The sequence below is a fragment of the Rhinoraja longicauda genome, chromosome 15 (assembly GCF_053455715.1).
Source record: "Rhinoraja longicauda isolate Sanriku21f chromosome 15, sRhiLon1.1, whole genome shotgun sequence".
NCBI lineage: Eukaryota > Metazoa > Chordata > Chondrichthyes > Rajiformes > Arhynchobatidae > Rhinoraja > Rhinoraja longicauda.
In genome coordinates, this window is record NC_135967.1 from 35,313,690 (window position 1) to 35,333,582 (window position 19,893).

General features: G+C 45.1%; 2 protein-coding genes across 2 annotated transcripts in view; both read left to right on the top strand.

Annotated features, from left to right (window-relative positions):
• Positions 1-2,585, top strand: part of LOC144600411 (chromosome-associated kinesin KIF4-like) — a 39,609-nt gene extending 37,024 nt beyond the window's left edge. Inside the window, exons 30-31 of the mRNA XM_078412004.1 lie at positions 644-754; positions 1,889-2,585. Of these exons, the coding sequence (XP_078268130.1) occupies positions 644-754; positions 1,889-2,062 (285 nt within the window). The 3' untranslated portion in view covers positions 2,063-2,585. The remainder of the gene's footprint in view (positions 1-643; positions 755-1,888) is intronic.
• An 11,630-nt stretch (positions 2,586-14,215) lies between these two features.
• Positions 14,216-19,893, top strand: part of LOC144600412 (chromosome-associated kinesin KIF4-like) — a 40,672-nt gene continuing 34,994 nt past the window's right edge. Inside the window, exons 1-4 of the mRNA XM_078412005.1 lie at positions 14,216-14,480; positions 18,025-18,148; positions 18,278-18,392; positions 19,559-19,749. Coding sequence (XP_078268131.1) covers positions 18,026-18,148; positions 18,278-18,392; positions 19,559-19,749 — 429 coding nt within the window. The 5' untranslated portion in view covers positions 14,216-14,480; position 18,025. The remainder of the gene's footprint in view (positions 14,481-18,024; positions 18,149-18,277; positions 18,393-19,558; positions 19,750-19,893) is intronic.

Genomic DNA, 19,893 nt, shown 5'->3' on the forward strand with positions numbered 1-19,893 from the left:
GAACTTCCTTTAGTCGACTTCTGATCTGCCTATTATGTGATCTTTGTATGAAAATTGGTTGAAATTTTGGCCTCTTAATCCAATAGAAATTATTTAGAATTAGCATTGTTGGCCTGTTAGGTAGACGGACGTATTGACAGAATGGAGGTGGGGATCATTGGGTCAGATTCACTGCAAGCTGTGGTAACCTTATCTAATCTAAAATCTGCAGTCTGCACATTTTCCTTCCAGGATGACTAGCTGCTCACTGGATTTCTTTTTCTTGCCTCTTCTATTTCATTCCCTTGCCCCTTTTTCAGCAGAGATTTTGCTTTGATGTACGATATCACTGGATGGAGATGTTGGTACACATTGAATGTTCTATTCAATATTTTGTACTCGTGGATGTGTCTGAATTGGGAGTAAATCTTGCTTTGAAGCCTAGAGCTTCATCTGTGTAGTGTTTCTTCTGACAGAGCGAATGTATGAGAATCCTTGAGCATTAAGTGAAATGGACGTCATAATATCCTGGATCAGTAATGGTTGTTATATCATTGTCTAACAGAAGCAGTTTTAACTTCAATCTTCTGCACCTTCGGCCCTGTCTTGTCTCTTTTGCTCTGCTTTCCAAATCTCCTTTTAACGTTGTGTGCCCTTTTTACAGACAAAAGATGTGTTCAATGAAAATGAATTAGACGGATCTTTTAAACTGGATGATCCCACTGAATCAGAGTCTTGCTTCTTTGAGCCACTCAGTGTTGGATCTGCTGATAAAGTAAGGGAGTTTCTTCATTTACTGGAATTGCCAGATGTAACAGGAAAAGTAAATATGTGCATCAAGCATTATTTTTAGTGACCATTGTATTATTAATTTGCTGGGTAAAGAAAAGCTGATGCAAGGTGCATTGTAAAATAGACAGAACTGAAGTGCAGAGAGGACCTACGTTTTTAAGTAATGTAAGTGCTACTACCAAACTCCAGTGAAAAGATCTCAAAATTTAGTCTCTTGGTTTCATCCTGAATGAATGTTGTATGTTCCAAGGTGACACAGCAGCAACAATCCAGCCTGATAACCATGGGATGCTGTGGGAATGTGGCTCTGTCAACATCCAGCTTCTAAATGTGTTAAACAAATTCTTTAATATGCCTGATAGGAAGGATATCATTAAGCTGGCAAGCATTCAGAAAAGAGTCATGAGGATGATGCTGGTTTTGGTGGGCTTGACTGTAGGGAATGACTGGATAAACTGGGTTTATATTTTCCCTGGAGTGTAGGAGATGGGGGGTGATTTTGGGTATAGAAAATCATAAATAAGTGGGTGGTCACAGTCTTGTCCCAGCATAGGGGAGTCTGACTCCAGAAGGCATAGATTTAAGGTGAATGGGGAAAGATTAAAGGGGGCCAGTTTACAGAGGGTGATGGGCACATAGACCTATCCCCCTCCAATGTTCCAGAGGAGGAAATCCCCAGCTTATCCATTCTTTCCCTATAACTTGCAACATCCTTGCAGATTGGTAGAGGCTGGTACAATTACATTTAAAGGATATTTGGGCAGCTACCTGGACAGGGAAAGTTTAGATTATATGGGATCAGCTTGGGTAAGCAACTTGATTAGCATGGACATTATAGGCTGAGACCCATTTCTGTGCTGTGTAACTCTGAACTGGTTAATTTCCCATTACATTTGGTGCCAAACAGCTGCAACATAATGTGGAGATCTTTTCAAACTGGATATCAAAGTGAAAATGTCATGTTTTCATAGGAGAAAGTAAAATCTCTGGTGGAGATAATTCTTGGTAGAGTTTCTACCCATTGTTGGGAGATACAAATACTAAACCTGCAATAAAATAATTTGGGTGTAGAGGAGGGAAGACAATTTGATAATCAAACTTCTTCCTAATTTTTCAGGTTATGACTGACATTTCTGATCTTGGGCAAACAAAGTTGAAGCTGATTCGCAAACCGCTGAAGGAGAACGAAGATATGAACAGCACATTCGCTAAAAAGAAAAAGAAAACTCTGTCAAACTGTACCACCAGCTTCTTTACTGGATTTACATCAATCTCTGAAAATGTTGAATAAATGAGCAAGTGGTGCATCCTTCTGTAAATATGCTCTTAAAATCTTTACTTCACCATTCCAAGAAATTGCTGTGTTGTATAGTTTTTTCAAATGGCATCTTGTAGAGTACCTTGGTTCTTTCTAACTTTGTTTTCTTCTGGTCTCTTATGTTCCTGTGTGAGAGAGGATGTGAGATATTCTAATAGTTAAACTATATCAGTTACTCTATTTCAGTTGGTCTATTCCAGAGAGTAAAATTAGAACTTTTTATTTTTAATTTGTCATAGAAGAATTATTTTAATCTAAACTGTACTTTTTCTTGCTGTTAGTCAATTTAATATTATAAATGTTTTAAATAGCATTGACTTAGTCACGATACTGAGTTAGTGAAAAAGGCAAGTGATGTGAAATATTTGGAATGTCTGGTTCTGTGAAGCTGAAATACTTTAAATTCAGCTGTGATTGTGTCCTCCCCATAAAACTCTGCTTGCCTTGTGGCAATCGCAACTGGGGGCTGATTTTCATTTTTCTCAAAAGATTTTCTACGAATGGCTCATTGAAATTGTCTAAATTTTAATAAATTTCTTGAGTTTATAGCAATAAAGATTAAGTGATTTAAAATTATGACTAAATTCTGCATGTATGTTTTATCTTGTACTGCAAATATCTCGAGCTGGTGTTTAGAAGGCCCAAAAGGGGCCACAAAATGGTTTTGGCAAGTCAGATTAAAGAAAATCCCATGGCTTTTTTATACTTAAAAAAAAAAAAAAAAGAGGGTAGCCATGTAGGACTGCTCATGGATAAAGGGGGGAGTTTGTGCTTGGAGTCAGAGGATAGAGAGGTATTAAACATGTACTTTGCATCTGTTTTCACCAAGAAAGATATGGAGGACTGTGAGATCAGTGTGGAGAATACTAATATGCAAGTACAGTTTGAGATTAAGGTGGTGGCGTTAGGGGCTCTTGAGCATTAAGGTGGTTGAATTGCCAAGACCTGATGAGAGCTTTAGACTTTAAAGGCACAGTGTGGAAACAGGCCCACCAAGACCATGCCGACTGTACACTAGCAGTATCAGACACACTAAGTCTTGGACTGGCACAGGTGCCTTAATAGATGATGTTTTATAGGCAAAATACTGCAGAGAAATTTTCTCAAATAGTAACTTAATAAATAGAAGCAATACAGCCCCACCAGCCAGTTGTGTCATTCAGCCAGGTCATGACTGGTCCTTTGCTGCATCTACTCTCGCTACGGCTGAGTGCTGGACAATGAGATTAGTTTGAAGGATTAAGTGGTCCAGTTGGGTATTAAGTGGTCCAGTTGGGTACATTTCCTGTTGTATGACTGACTAATTCCTTTATCCTGTGAGTCCTTTAATATCCAAAATTTGAGGTTTGAATATACGCTGGCTGAGTAATTTGCAGCTGTTTACTAATAGAATTCCAAAGATTTACATCTTAATTTTTCCCTTGGCTCAGTCCTAAACGGCTCTTAAGTCATTGGTGTGGATCAGTCACTATATTCCTGATTCATATTGGGTCTTTATACTGACTTCTACTGGAATTTGGTCTAGCGCATGCATGGTTGGACCATCACTGATAAGATGCTAGAATGTTCGAGAGAGACTGCTTTGCAGTCTCTAATGCTTATGGCGAATAAAGAACTTATGGCGAATAAATAACATTACATGACGTTAAATGACTTATCGGTATTACGACTTCATACACGGTGTCAGAAGTCTTCTTCCGGAACAACATCAGCTTGAACTTAGTTTTTTCTCGCTTTCTTCACAAGGGAGATCGGAAAGTCTGTTTGCTGACATGGCTGATACATTCCGGAAACCAGACCCGCTCGTCTTCGACAGCAACATCGGGGAGCGTTGGCGCATCTTCTAGGAAGAATACGATATTTTCATGTCTGGGATGTGATTTATTGTGGGCTGCACCAACTGTGGAGGAAATCATGCAGCAAAAAGGAAGAAATGCCCTGCTTTCAGCCAAATTTGTCATGCCTGTAAGAAACGTAATCATTTCAGCAGATGCTGCAAATCCACACAACAGGTTTCCAACACCAGGATAAACAAACAGCCTGTCTACCAGATATAGTCAGAGCCACAGTCTGATCCATCTGACAGCAGTAGTGAAGAAATGGTCAATGTTGATGGTGTCATACTGCTAGTAGATTCAGTTGAGGCACAAAGAGTAAAGCATAACAAAGCCATGGTTACTCTGCTGGCTAATGGTGTCGAAGTTGAAATGAAAATAGACACTGGTGCCATGTGCAATGTTATGTCTAAAAAGGGATTCAAACGTCTACGGAATGCCAAACAACCCAAGCAAGTAAAAGTATGCAATACCACTCTAGTGGCGCATGGGGGTAGTAAAATCAAGCCTATTGGAAGGGTAAAGCTGCAGTGCCACCTTGGGGGACAGTCATATGGACGATCATTTTACATGGTCGATTATGTTGTTGACTCCAAGCGTGTCTTGCTGGTTTTGTTCAGCAAGGTCGTTCACCAGCTGGCCCCGAATAAAGATGATACATCACAGCTAATTCTTGCGGAGTATAGTGATCTCTTCATCGACGAGCTTGGAAAGCTACCAGTAACATATTCAATGACACTGGATCTGGCTGTGAGACCCGTTGTTCGTTCTGCACAACACATTCCCATAGCTATGCAGGTCAAAGCTGAACTAGACAGAATGCTTCATGCCTGTCGTGGAACCAACAGACTGGATGTCTTCTATGGTTGCAACTACCAAAAAGAAAAAACGAGATCCATATATGCATCAATCCTCGGGACCTGAATACCACCCAAAAAAGACAACACCACCCCATGTGCACGGTGGACGAAGTGGCTCCCCTTATGGGCAACGCAAGGATATTTTCCATGTTAGATGCCAAGAACTCTTTCTGGCAAATTCCCCTCGACCATAGATCGTTACTGCTCACCACCTTCACCACTTCCTTTGGCCGCTACAGGTTTCTACGGATGCCGTTCGGAATGTCTCGTCTGCCTTCTCTGTTCCTACTTTGATATCAATGAGCCGGTTACGCTTACCTGCGATGCTTCTAAATGCGGCCTTGGTGCGGCTTGTTTGCAGGAAGGAAGGCCTGTCACGTATGCTTCCAGAACAATGACGGACACAGACTAGATACGCGCAGATCGAAAAGGAGTTGCTGGCAATGGTCTTTGTGTGTGCCAAGTTCAACAACTACATCTTTGGCAAGCCAGTGCTCATAGAAACGTATCATCAGCCACTGGTCTTGATCTTAAACAAGCCCATACACGCAGCTCCAGCAAGATTGTAAAGGATGATGCTAAGACTCCAGTAGTATGACATTACCCTTGTTTACAAATGTGGAAAAGATGTGTACCTGGCTGACACTCTGTCTCGCTCCCAGGAAATCCACAGCCCAGCATGCGGCTGAGAAAGACACTTTCGATGTTCTGGTAGTTCACCACATTCACTCATCTCATCTGGAGGAACTGGTGACACACATGGCAGAGGACGCCACTTTGCAGACACCCACCATCGTCATTAAACACGGATGGCCCAGCAAACAATGCATGCTCTCATTAGAGAGAGATTGAAAGAAAAAGTTGCTAAATATGTTTATATAATCATATATATATTGCTGTTTATATATCACATACATTTCATTCGGGCCTACCCATACACATTCGCAATTAGTGACATCAAACCTATTTCCAGAAATCCTAATATTGTGAATAAAATATCTATGAACACATGTCAAGATATTTTTCCATTCTTTTCATTCTATATTAGTGTAATAAAATGTAATGCATACATACCTATACTGATACAGAAGTCCTGGCTTTTAGACATGAACAATGTATATTGCTCCCATAGTTTAGTTTTGAATTTAACATCTAATTGAGGGGGTCGGTGCAAGATAGTGCTAACCCTCACTTTTGTGAAAAATGAGTTACATGCATTAACACGATCCTTACCCACTTCCCAACCACTTGTAAAAATTTCATATTTAAATTCAAACCATAAGTTGGTCAAATAACATAGGCACTTTTTTTTGTGATTTATAGATTTTTCAAATGTGAATATCTCATAACGACAAATTTGTGGGTTAGCAGTATATTGCACCAGCCCCCTTCAATTTTAAATCATTCGAAAATGAACTTCATAAACACGGATAACACTTTTTATTTCTGTCATTCATGGTAAGATTGACATCATTTTGCGAGATATACAGGGTTGCACTGTTTCGCATATCAGCTAACCAATGAAAAGATCAGGTCCTGATTTATACCAGCTCTTCACCTCCCCCCCCTTGTCTGAAGAAGGGTCTACTGGTGATTTACTCCACCACTGTGTCTATTTGAATTGGATTCATGCTTCTGTACCTCGTCAGGCAGCATTGGTCATTTTAGTGGCTGTCGATGGTTTTTTAACTAATCAATTCACCAATTCAATTTTTCTTGGCTCTAAATGCTGGGGGAACTCGGTGGGTCAGGCAGCATCTGTTCATAAGTTCTAGGAGCAGAATTAGGTCATTTGGCGCAAAGTCTACTCTGCTATTCAATCATGGCTGATCTATGTTTCCCTCTCAACCCCATTCCAGTGCCTTCTCTCCATAACCCCCGATACCCTTCCGAATCAAGAGTCCCTCAAACTGCCTTAAAAATATCCATTGACTTGGCCTCCACAGCTGTTTGTAGCAATGAATTCCACAGATTCACCACCCTCTGGTGAAAGAAATTCCCCTTTCTAAAGGAACGTTCTTTTATTGTGAGGCTTTGAAATAGTTCTTGTTTTGTATATATTTTGTATTCTGAATAAAGTTTGTTTTTGGAAATCATTTTAAAAGTGATTGATGAGGGCACAGCCAACGGTGAAAAGCTTTGTGATGGCATGAGCATTTCTAAGCACGGTGACAAACATCCATTCCAAGCCATCAGACCCTCACATCTTTCTCAGCTGTACTTCTTTTCAGCCGTCGCAGCTGCGGCTTGCCTGCAGTCCGTCTGTCTTTTGTGTTTTTTGTTGTTTTTGTATGAATTGTAGTTTTAATATGGTGTGGTGTTTGTATGTTATGTGGAGGGGGGGGAAGGGGAGGGGGGGGGAGGGGGTGGGAGGGAACGGGAACTGTAAAAAATTCTCTCTCCCGAACGGAGACACGACCTTCGTTTCTGTGTCGTGTCTCCGTTCCCGTTGCGGCCTACCACCGGCCATGCACCTAGGACCACCTGGGGCTCTGGTTCGCAGAGCCCACGGCCCGGACTCACCACCTGCGGCGCTGGCAGCCTGCGGATGCTGCGGGAGCGGCTGCGACTCGTCTCCGGAGGCTCCGGCGCGGGCCGCGTGGACGTCAGAAGCCCACAGGCCCCTGGGTGGGGGCCGACATCGGGAGCTCCTGCAGCGGCAGAGGCAGCGTGTTCGCCCGCCCCGAATCACGGGGCTTGAGTCGGCCCGCCGCGGACCTTTCACCGTCCGGCGCGGCCTGGAATAGGCTGTGGACCTTTCACCGTCCGGCGCGGCGCTCCAATGTCGGGAGCCCCGACGTGGCATGTTCAACAGCCTGACCTCGGGAGAAGACGGCAGGGAAGAGAAAATACATTTTGGCCTTCCATCACAGTGAGAAGGGACTAGAGGAGACTCACTGTGATGGATGTTTCTTTTGTTTGGTGTTAGTGTATGCTTGTATGTGTTATTGCATTTTTATTGATTATTCTTATTGGTCTTAGTGTTTCAACTGCGGGTAATGTTTCATTTCACTACACATTTATGTGTATGTGACAAATAAACGACTATTGACTATTGACCTTCTGGAAGGATTCCATCACATTTTTCCATTTGGTCTGTTGACAGGACTCTCAGCACAGAAAATGTGCTGACACAGGGAATTCCTCTAAGATATCTTCCTTCTTCCTCAACCATGGCTTTGCTTTATTTAGTTGATAGAGCCTTTGACTGGATCTCATCTATTTCCCAAACTTCATCCTTTGCAATTTCTGCCAGCTTCAATGAAATTTCACCGGCAGACACGTTTCTCTCCTCTCCCAGCATTCAATTGTGACGAGCTGATCTGTGCCGCTGCCCCACCAGTTCCTCCCCTTGCAGAACTTCCCCATGCAATCACAGGAGATGGAGCACCTGCTCTTTCACCTCTTCTCTGTCTCACAATCCATGGTATCAAAATCCTTCTAAGAAAGGTTGCAATTTACTTGCACTTAGAGTTATAGTGTCATGCAGCATGGAAACTGACCCTTGGCCCAAACTCTTCCATGCGACCAAGATGTCCCATTTGCCTGCATTTGGTCCACTCCCTGAAACTTTCCAATTCATGTACCTGTCCAAATGACTTAATTCCCTGCGTGATCCTAATGAAGATATGTGTAAAGTGCCCATTTCGTACCTCAACAGCACGTTCAGTGTATGTTCCCATTGCCGTCCTTAAAGGGCCCACTCATTGGATTATTTAAAAGGCGATAGAACACTTTTTGATTCTCATTTATCTTTTCTTAAATACTGTCTTAGTGTCTCTTAATTTATTGCTCTATGCAATGTCTTTTTAAGTCAGGTTTCTGTTATCACCAACATTTCACATTCTCATATGGCTATGTGCTCAACATTCCTCAACCGTATTTAGTATAGACCAAGTGGACCCGTTGGGCCCAAACCACTCCTGCATTGGTGCAGCACCCTCCCCTCCCATCCCCCACCCTACCCCCTCCCCCGCGACCCCCTGCCCCCATTTCCTCCCTCCCACCCCTTTCCTCCCTCCCTCTCTCCTCCCCATCCCTCCTCCCCTCCCACTCCTCCCCTTCCCCCTCCTCCATCCACTCCTCCCTCCCCGTCCCCTCTCCCTCCTCCCCCTCCCCCCTCTCCCTCCTCCCCCCTCCCCCCTCTCCCTCCTCCCCCCTCCCCCCCTCTCCCTCCTCCCCCCTCCCCCTCCTCTCCCTCCTCTCCTTCCCCTCCCCGTCCCCCCTCCTCTTCCTCCCCTCCTCCCCCTCCTCTCCTCCCCCTCCCTCTCCTCCCCCTCCTCTCCCCCCCCCTCCTCCCCCCCCCTCCTCTCCTCCCCCCCCCTCCTCCCCCCCTCCCCCTCCTCCCCTCCCCCTCTCCTCCTCCCCTCTCCTCCTCCACCTCCCCCTCTCCTCCTCCACCTCCCCCTCTCCTCCACCTCCCATCGTCCCCATCCCCTCCACTTCTCCCCCTCCCCTCCCTCGTCCCCCTCCTCTCTCTCTCCTCCTCCTCCTACTCCCCCTCCCCCTCCCCCCCCATCCCCTCTCCCTCCCCCCCCTCCCCTCCCCCTCCCCCCTCTCCCTCCCCCCTCTCCCTCCCACCCTCTCCCTCCCCTCTCCCTCCCCCCTCTCTCCCTCCCCCCTCCCCTCTCCCCCCCCCTCTCCCCCCCCCTCTCTCCCCCCCCTCCCCTCTCCCTCTCCCCCCCTCCCCTCTCCCCCCCCTCCTCCCCTCTCCCCCCCCTCCTCCCCTCTCCCCCCCTCCTCCCCTCTCCCCCCCTCCTCCCCTCTCCCCCCCCTCCTCCCCTCTCCCCCCCTCCCCTCCCCCCTCCCCTCCCCTCCCCCCTCCCCTCCCCTCCCCCCTCCCCTCCCCTCCCCCCTCCCCTCCCCCCTCCCTTCTCCCTCTCCCTCTCCTCCCCCTCCCTCCCCTCTCCTCCCCCTCCCTCCCCTCTCCTCCCCCTCCCTCCCCTCTCCCTCCCCTCTCCTCCCCCTCCCCTCTCCTCCCCCTCTCCTCCCCCTCCCTCCCCTCTCCTCCCCCTCCCTCCCCTCTCCTCCCCCTCCCTCCCCTCTCCTCCCCCTCCCTCCCCTCTCCTCCCCCTCCCTCCCCTCTCCTCCCCCTCCCTCCCCTCTCCTCCCCCTCCCTCCCCTCTCCTCCCCCTCCCTCCCTCCCTCCCCTCTCCTCCCCCTCCCTCCCTCCCTCCCCTCTCCTCCCCCTCCCTCCCCTCCCCCTCCCTCCCCTCTCCTCCCCCTCCCTCCCCTCTCCTCCCCCTCCCTCCCCTCTCCTCCCCCTCCCTCCCCTCTCCTCCCCCTCCCTCCCCTCTCCTCCCCCTCCCTCCTCCTCTCCTCCCCCTCCCCTCTCCTCCCCCTCCCTCCCCTCTCCTCCCCCTCCCTCCCCTCTCCTCCCCCTCCCTCCCCTCTCCTCCCCCTCCCTCCCCTCTCCTCCCCCTCCCCTCTCCTCCCCCCTCCCTCCCCTCCCCCCTCCCTCCCCTCTCCTCCCCCCTCCCTCCCCTCTCCTCCCCCCTCCCTCCCCTCTCCTCCCCCCTCCCTCCCCTCTCCTCCCCCCTCCCTCCCCTCTCCTCCCCCCTCCCTCCCCTCTCCTCCCCCCTCCCTCCCCTCTCCTCCCCCCTCCCTCCCCTCTCCTCCCCCTCCCTCCCCTCTCCTCCCCCCTCCCTCCCCTCTCCCTCCCCTCTCCTCCCCCTCCCCTCTCCTCCCCCTCCCTCCCCTCTCCTCCCCCTCCCTCCCCTCTCCTCCCCCTCCCTCCCCTCTCCTCCCCCTCCCTCCCCTCTCCTCCCCCTCCCTTTCCCCATCTCTCCTTCCCCCATCTCCCCTCCACCCCATCACTCCCTCCCCCTCTCTCCCCCTCTCCCTCCCCCCTATGGTTGCCTCTCCTGCATTGGTGCAGCACCCACTCCTCCCCCACTCCCTCCTCGCCATCCCTCCCCTCTCGGGAGAGAAAACTAAATGTGCTGAAACTATTAGAAGAGCCAGTAGAGTATATGGTCCAAATATATAGTCTACACCTAAAAGCATAGAGCACAAGGCAAACAATTAAATAATTGCAGATGCAAATTCAACTTGGAGGATGTGACATGGTAGCTATGATTAACTGGGCTGTAAGACACCTGCACACTTGGTTCCCAATAAAACTAATTTGAGGGATGATGGAGGAAATTGCAGAGGGGGTGGAGCAGCCTTATTGCTTAAGGATTAAACCAAATCAATGAGAATATATAATGGGAGTTAAGCAGGCTTTGCAGACCTTTATGGATATAATTAAGAAATGAGAAAGGATTTATGATTCCAGTGGGGCTGGTACATAAGGCTTCCACTAAAAGTCATGACATGACAATGCATTAATGTAGAAATTAAAAGAGCAAAAATTAGAGGGATGGTTTAATTGGCTATTTTAAATTCCATGTAGTTTAATACAAGCAGAATGACTCAGTCTGAATTTCTAGAATGTGCTTAGATTAATTTTCTGTTAGATGTCTTAATGCTAATAAGAGGAAGGTAATATTAGATTGAGTAATGGGTCAGATTTAGTAAAGAGGCCAGAGGAGCAAGATAGACCACTCGACTCTAAAAACCGTTGTAGGTCATGGGTAAATTTCAGCGCCATTTCAGTAGGTAGAATCGCTGGAATCATCACGGCATCTACAAGCACAGCTCGCTGTTCTACAGTAAATTGTTCAAATCGCCAAAGTAAACGACCCGACGTGTCTTCAAGTTCCCCAAGAACAAAGAAAGGTGAGAATATATAATTTTCTGTTATATTATTAAACGATTATTTTCACTTGGTTGTTTGCTACCCCCTTCCCCAATCCAGGATACCTGGCTATGCTAATGACATATAGTAACAATAATTTAAAAGAATATAAAGTAGGCATAACTTAATTTTAAAATCCTTTTATTAGTAAAGTTATCAATTTTTACACTGCTGTACATTTTTGGTTTTGTTCTTGTTCTTGTTCTAAGGCATACATGCTAGTATCTCAGGTCCAAAAGAGGATAGAAAGAAAATGCTAAAAGGGTCTAAATGGGAAGATTTTAAAAAGCTCTTCTACATTTAAGGTAAATTAACATATTTGAGGAAAATTGCATCTTCAATATATAGGTCTCTCCCCATCCCTGAAAACAATTGTACTAAGTGATATATCATCCATTCTGCAGGTTTACAGGTGAAGGTCATTGGACTACACTTGTTTATGTGTATAGTTTGAAAATTACCCACCCAAATTATGTGAATTACGGTGTAATTATCTATATACTAAAACTCTCGATTGTTATCTTGTTTGTGACTGAACTTCAGCCAAAACGGTACACGATAGCGCGACAATTTTAGGCCCACCTCACTCACCGTCGTCGCTTTAATGGTAAAAATTGTCGTTTTATTGAAATTGGTGTTATATTTTTTAAGTTATTCACATTTTAAAGTTTAAATCCATCTCCTGGGAGGGAGGGGGAGGAGGGAGGATGATGGGGGTGGGGGGAGGGAAGGAGGGGCAGAGAGAGGGGAGGGGGGAAAGGGAGGGTGCTGCACCAATGCAGGAGAGGGTTGGGCCCAACGGGTTAGTGATAATGCAAGTAGGTTTATTGAAATCGGAGTTCTATTTTAAAAGTTATTCACATTTTAAAATTTAAAAGGAGGGGATGAGGAGGGAGAGGGTGAGGAGGGAGGGGGTGAGGAGGGAGGGGGTGAGGAGGGAGGGGGGAGAAGGAGGGGAGAGAAGGAGGGGAGGGGGACGGTTGAGGAGCGAGGAGAGGGGGGGAGGACAGGGTGCTGCACCAATGCAGGAGAGGTTTGGGCCCAACGGGTCCACTTGGTCTAGTTATTGTCTATAAGTTGGACATTTTGTCCTTTGGGGTAAGGGGTGGGTTTGAAATATTGTTTGAAATCATTGTTTGAAATATGTTGAATTTTACATCGTACCTGATATGACAGAAATAAAAAGTGTTATCCTTGTTTATGAAATTCATTTTTGAATGATTCAAAATTGAGGGGGTTGGTGCAATGTACTGCTAACCCACAAATGTGTCGTTATGAGATATTCACATTTGAAAAATCCATAAATCACAAAAAAAATAAGGTGTCTATGTTATTTGAACAACCGATGGGTTGAATATAAATATGAAAGGTTTACAGGTTGTAGGGTAGTGGGTAAGGATCGTGTTAATGCATGTAACTCATTTTTCAAGAGAGGGGGAGAGGGAGAAAGAGGAGAGACAGATTGAAAGAAAAATGTTGCTAAATAAATAATTAGAGGAAATCATAAGAAACTAGATATATATATGTGTGTGTATATATATTTCCTCCAACATTTCCGTCACCTCCAACGGGATCCCACTACTGGCCACATCTTCCCATCTCCTCCCCTTTCTGCTTTCCGCAGAGACCGTTCCCTCCGTAACTCCCTGGTCCACTCGTCCCTTCCAATCCAAACCACGCCCTCCCCAGGTACTTTCCCCTGCAACCGCAGATGTAATGCCTGTCCCTTTACCTCCCCCCTCGACTCCATCCAAGGACCCAAACAGTCTTTCCAGGTGAGGCAGAGGTTCACCTGCACCTCCTCCAACCTCATCTATTATATTCGCTGTTCCAGATGCTTGGCGATCGTTTCATCAACACCTTCGTCCAGTCCGCCTTAACCAACCTGATCTCCCGGTGGCTCAGCACTTCAACTCCTCCTCGCACTCCCAGTCTGACCTTTCTGTCATGGGCCTCCTCCATTGTCATAGTGAGGTCCACCGCAAATTGGAGGAACAGCATCTCATACTTCGTTTGGGCACATTACACTCCAGCGGTATGAACATTGATTTCTCTAACTTCAGATAGCTCCTCTGTCCCTCTCTTTCCCCTCCCCCTTCCCAGTTCTCCCACTGTCTTCCTGTCTCCAACTACATCCTATCTTTGTCCCGCCCCCTCCCCTGACATCAGTACGAAGAGGGTCTCGACTGGAAATGTTACCCATTCCTTCTCTCCTGCGATGCTGCCTGACCCGCTGAGTTACTCCAGCATTTTGTGATACCTTCGATTTGTACCAGCATCTGCAGTTATTTTCATAGTTTAATGGTTTCACAGTTTATTCGCCTTTATGGTTTATATACATCATGTGAAACATAAGATGAAGAGAGAAATAGAGTGTTGCTTTAAATCAAAGTTGTACGACACTTCAGTACACGCGATTTCGAAGGAGTGGTTCATCTTGCTCCTCTAGTACCTTTGGGTGGGACCAGTGTAGATGGGACATGTTGGTTAGCGTGGGCAAGTTTGGCCGAAGGGCCTGTTTCCACGCTGCCTATGAGGCTCTGTAACTCCAGATAGACACAACATGCTGCAGCAACTCAGCGGGACAGGCAGCATCTCTGGAGAAAAGGAATGGGTGACGTTTTGGATTGAGACCCTTCTTCAGACTCCATGACTCTCGCCACTGTCGCCGCCATCTTCTCCATCCGCTGTCATTGACCAGCACCGTTTCCACGGCGACCGCCGCTGCCCCTCCGCCACGCGCCCGCGACGTAATGAACCGACGCAAGGAGCGTTGTGCGTCATCACGCCCGGTGCAGGCGGCCGCTGGTTGGCTGAGCGCGGCTGGCGGAGGATTTGAGCGGCGGGCGGGCGGTTGGAGCGAGAGGCTGAGACTGGAGGGAGAACAACAACCCAGCGCGGGCTAGACAGGACGGGACGGCGCTGCAAACCACGGGAACGACAATAACCTGAAGGTGGGGATTTGCAACTGCTTGACCGAAGGCAAGAAAGAGCTGGCTGGGCAAGGGGAAGAGTACGTTGGCTCCCCGTCTCCTTCTTGCAGAGAAGGCCTTTGAATGCCGAGCTACACATTTATCATGTTAGGCCGCTGAACAATCTTCCCCCTGAAATGTACTGTCTTGTACTGGCTATATTTAAGAGGGAGTTAGATGTGGACCTTGTGGCTAAAGGGATCAGGGGGTATGGAGAGAAGGCAGGTACAGGTTACTGAGTTGGATGATCAGCCATGATCATATTGAATGGCCTATTCCTGCACCTTATTTCTATGCTTCCCTTTAATGAGAACCGGTACAATGACCAGGGCATCATTTTCTGGATTAGTATGGATTCTAAGATTGTAGTGTTGATTAAGTACGCTAATCAACTCGAGTACAATCCTTGAACCAGATTTTTTTTTGCCCTGGTTGATTAACCATTATATAGACACAAAATGCTTAAGTAATTTAGCAGGACTGGCTGATTAACCAGCACGCAGCCGGTCTGGTGGGTTGCTCATAATTTAATTGCTTCTGGACAAAGCTCCTGGAACTATAATTTCTGTATCCAAACTCATTCGAAGATAGACAATACATTGGAGGAACTCGGCGGGTCCCACTGCATTTTGTGTATATCTTTGGTGTAGATCAGCATCTGCAATTCTTCTTTTTCACATTAATTTATTCTATCCACGTGGCTTAATTTAATTTTACGTGCTAACTGCTATTTCAGGTAAATGCCCTAAGTTCCCCACATTCTAATTTCAGCCTCTTTCCCTTTTGCAGTTAAAAATCAAGTGTTGCCTTATTTACATTGCAGAGGCCTCTCGTGGCTCTCTGCCTTGTATACCAACCTTTTGAATTAAATATTTTATTTGATTTCAGATTTTTGAAAATCACTGCATCTTGCTGAGTTTCTTTTCATCTGTAATCTCTAGTGCATCCCCTTAAACAGTCGCCCAACCAAAGGCAGTATCCTACAATTATTTGGAATCGTTTGTTTGGTTTCCTTACTGCAAACTCTTAACTCTCTCCAGAAATGTTTTTGAAATCTTTCACTAATTTGGCTCTGTTTGAAATATTTATTGGCTTTGTAGGAGCCATTTATGTTTATGGTAGATGTATCATATTATTTTACTTAGATGTACCTTAGTTACTCCAGCATTTTGTCTACCTTTGATTTTAAACCAGCATCTGCACTTCTTTCTGACAATTTTTGTCTGTTCCACTGCAAAATCTCCTCAAGGTATGTCTACTTTGAAGAAGTTCTCCTCTCTCTGATGAGAGTTCAGCAACATTATCTCTCACTGCTCCCCCTCTGTGATTCTGCTATATTATTTTGTCAGGCCAAACCCTTGGCCATCCTTTTCTCCTTAACTTCATCCAGCTTGACTACACTCCCAGTCTTCATTGTCTTCCAATTTCAGCATTTAAATGAGCTGATTTAAATCCCTCCACCACTGGTATCCATAACCTTAAAGGCTTTGCATGAATATCTTTTGAAATCTAACCAGAGCCACTGCAATAGGTCTCCTGTGTACCAAAACAAAAAGAAGGAACTGTAAAATATAAGTAAGCTATTTATCATTAAGCCCTAAGGAAAGGCACTAAATGCTGGAGTAGCTCAGCAGATCAGGCAGCAACCCAGGAGAACATAGGCAGGTGATGTTTTGAGCTGGGACCCTTCTTCAGATTAGTCTGAAGGGTTCCAACCCAAAACGTCACCTATACACGTTCTTCAGGGATGCTACATGGCCTGCTGAATTATTCTGGCATACGTGTCTTTCTCTGGTATAAACGCAGTTCCTTGTTATTACAAGTCCCAAGGAACTGTGATTTGTGAGTTCTGCAGCTGGTATCTGACTTATCATCTGTCATCAAAAGAGCATCTTAAACTTAAATGTCATCACCATAGAAAGAGGTCCCAAAGAACCCTATGACAAATGGCACAAAATAACACAAGGACAAATTAGTCCACCCAATCAATAGGTAAGGGTAGGGAGAATGTAGGAAAGAATTTTATTTGTTTCTATAAGATCCCCTTACATCCTTCTGAATTCCAGTGAATACAAGCCCAGTCAACCCATTCTTTCATCATATGTCAGTCCCGCCATCCTGGGAATTAACCTGGTGAATCTACGCTGCACTCCCTCAATAGCAATAATGTCCTTCCTCAAATTAGGAGACCAAAACTGCACCCAATACTCCGGGTGTGGTCTCACCTGTACAGCTGCAGTAGGACCTCCTTGTTCTTAAACTCAAACCCTCTCGCAGTGAAGGCCAACCAATAATTGGATGTTAGTCCAATTATTCATGCTTTCTCTTTTCAACCCCACCCCCTGCATGTCCTGCCCTCGTGAAGGAAAAGGTGAAATATTTTGTATTTCCACGACCTATAAACGTTAGTAAATGTCCCCAGTTACATTGCAAAATCTTAAGCTTTTTGATATTCCAGAATTAGCCCACAGTGGAGCATAATACCCAATATTTCTGCTGTGAAGCCATATATTTATTTTGTGCTGCTTTTCCTGCAGCTATCTCAAGTTGCCTATGAAGTACTTAATAATGCAAACTGTCTATTGCTATAAAGCAGAGCAACCCTAACTTGTATGAACAGTGACAAACCTTGGCTTGAGAGAGCACTCGATAGTCCAAAAATGCAATGAGGAAATAGCAACCTGAGTATAACCTTCTGGTGGTCTGGGACAGATGCTCACTGCTTTATCCAAGGACTTAATGGCTCAAGAAGCATGTTCTCTAAAGGGTACATGGAATGTTAAAAATCTGTATTAGAGGATCAACAATGTAGTTAGTCATATGTCCCCTTGGCTTTCTGAATTTTGCTGTATGGAGAGTATCTTTGAAAACGTCACTGCAGTAGCTGTGGATGACATTCTTGCGTACTTTATGCAATGTCTTTTTGATTTGTTACTTTCATATTTTACGATGCAACAAACATATTAAATATGAGATGGCACCTCCAAATGTAAAATTACGGTGCATTTTATCCTGTACTCTCAATTGGATATGTAATTTTTGACGATCTTAATTCTTGGAAATCCAAGTACATCAACAGCACTTTGCTTCAATGGCTCCAATCTATCTAAAATTTATGAAGAGTGGGCAAAACAACATGGAGCTGATTCACTCTTAATGTGTGTTGTAATTTGAATTTAATGCACTGTAAAGTAGGATAGTGGCAGTAAAATATATCAAGCAGAAGATCTTATTTTTTGTTCCTCTTCCCACATGCAAATCTTTCCATTCTATTAATGATTGTACAAATTAGTATGTACATTTGTTCTTAAATGTTCTCAATTATTACTTGACCTCTGAACTGCTTTTTACATTTTTGCACTTTCTCTTGTCAGACTTTGATTTGCTAATTGGCTAATTTGATCACATTTATCTCCCCAAACCCCTGTCTAGTTAGTTCCATTAACTACTTCAATGTTTGCATCTGATGAGTATGTTTCAGATAAAATGTGCACTTGGCCATTCGACCCAATCTTGTCTGTTGCAGAATGGTAAGAGAAGAAGAAAAGGTAATTCCAGTACGAGTGGCCTTGCGCTGTCGACCACTTGTACGCAAAGAAATCGAGGAAGGATGTCAGATGTGCTTAACATTTACACCAGGAGAGCCACGGGTAACAATTCTGTAGTTTAATAGATCGTGTGGATTTGGTGTTTCGGTAGAAGATTGAAATATTTGGGCAAGAACGAACCTAATGTTATTTTCATCATGTGGTGTGCTTTTGTTTCCTTCTTTATTACAGGTGATTTTGGGCGTAAACAAGTGTTTTTCATATGATTATGTCTTTGATCCGTGTGCTGAGCAAGAAGAAGTGTTTAAGGTCACTGTTGATCCCCTCATTCAGGGAATATTCAAAGGTACTAACATTCTACTATACATATTAATGAAAAGCTTGAAGTTTTGTTTTTGTGTTGCTTGTTGATTACCATTGGTGGCAGCTTTTTGTCAAATCTTTTGACTCTTCCACCTGTCACATATTTGATAACTTTTATAAGAACACATCCTGTTCTAATAATCTGAAAATGTAGTTAGCAGTATTGACATTGATTTATTGTCAGACTTATCGAGATTCACTGGAAAAACTGTACGTTGCGTACCACACCAGGCAGATCTTGCATGAGTACAACAGGTAATGCAAAAAAAAGAGTGCAGAATATATTGTTAGAGCTACAAAGAAAATGTAGGGTTAAAGTGCTAGATCTTCGAGGTAGATTGGGAATATATCCTTGGTGATGAAAGATCTGTTCAAAAGTGTGCTAAATGTGGGGAGATGCTGTTCTTGAATCTGGTGGTACTTGCTGTCAAGTGTTTGAAAATTCTGTCAAACTAGAGGGAGGGGGAAGAGAGAATGACTAGCTGCTTTCCTGAGGTATCGTGAAATGCAGTGTCGATTTGGATGTGGAGGGACATTAGTTTATATTATGAATTGGGCTGCATCCTGCAAATCTCTGCAATTTCTCGAGGTCTTGGGCAGAGTAGATGCCATACCTGGCTGTAATGCATCCTGATACTCTGCTTTCTATGGTACTTTGTAGAAATTGGGAAGAGACATTGGGGACCTGCCAGGTTTCCACAATTGTCTAAGTAGAAGTGTTGGTGTGCTCTCTAGACTGTAATAGTCATGTGGTTGGGCTGGGTCAAGTTGTCCTTATTTGCACCTAGGACTTTGAAGCTCCCAACCATCTTCATTCAGCCCCATTGATGCAGGCTGGGGTGTGTACTCCATCCTGCTTGCTCAAGTCAGTGATTAGCTCCTTTGTTCTTCTAAATCTGTCAACAAGCAAGCGTACTTACTTGGGGGCTGGGTGGTCATTAAAGTTTTGAATTGGTGGGTGCTCTTGGATCGACATGAATGCTAGTTTTCTGCCAACTCCAATTTTGTTTCCTTAAAGTTTACAAGAATATCCACTTACAATCAGACTCTTGTCAAGCAAGTCTTTAAGCATTTTAAAGATTGATGATTACTTATTGTGTCCTTTATGACAGCGTTGACCTTTTTGTTTAATCTCTTGTACTTTTCTAGGATACAATGCTACAGTGCTGGCCTATGGACAGACTGGCTCTGGAAAGACCTATTCAATGGGTGGCACATTCACATCTGGACAGGAGGGAGATCCAGGTGTTGGTGTCATTCCAAGAGTAATAAACATGCTCTTTAAGATGATCGAAGATAATTCAGAAAATGACTTTGCATTAAAGGTCTCCTATCTAGAGGTGAGGGAAGGCTGAGATTGTGGATTCATTAAGACAATTTCTGAAAAATGTCCTTGTGTCCTTGCAACGCATAATTCTAAGTTCTGTTGCCTCTCATGGTCCCTTGACTACCGCTTAAATTCTCACCGCTTACATTTTCAATGG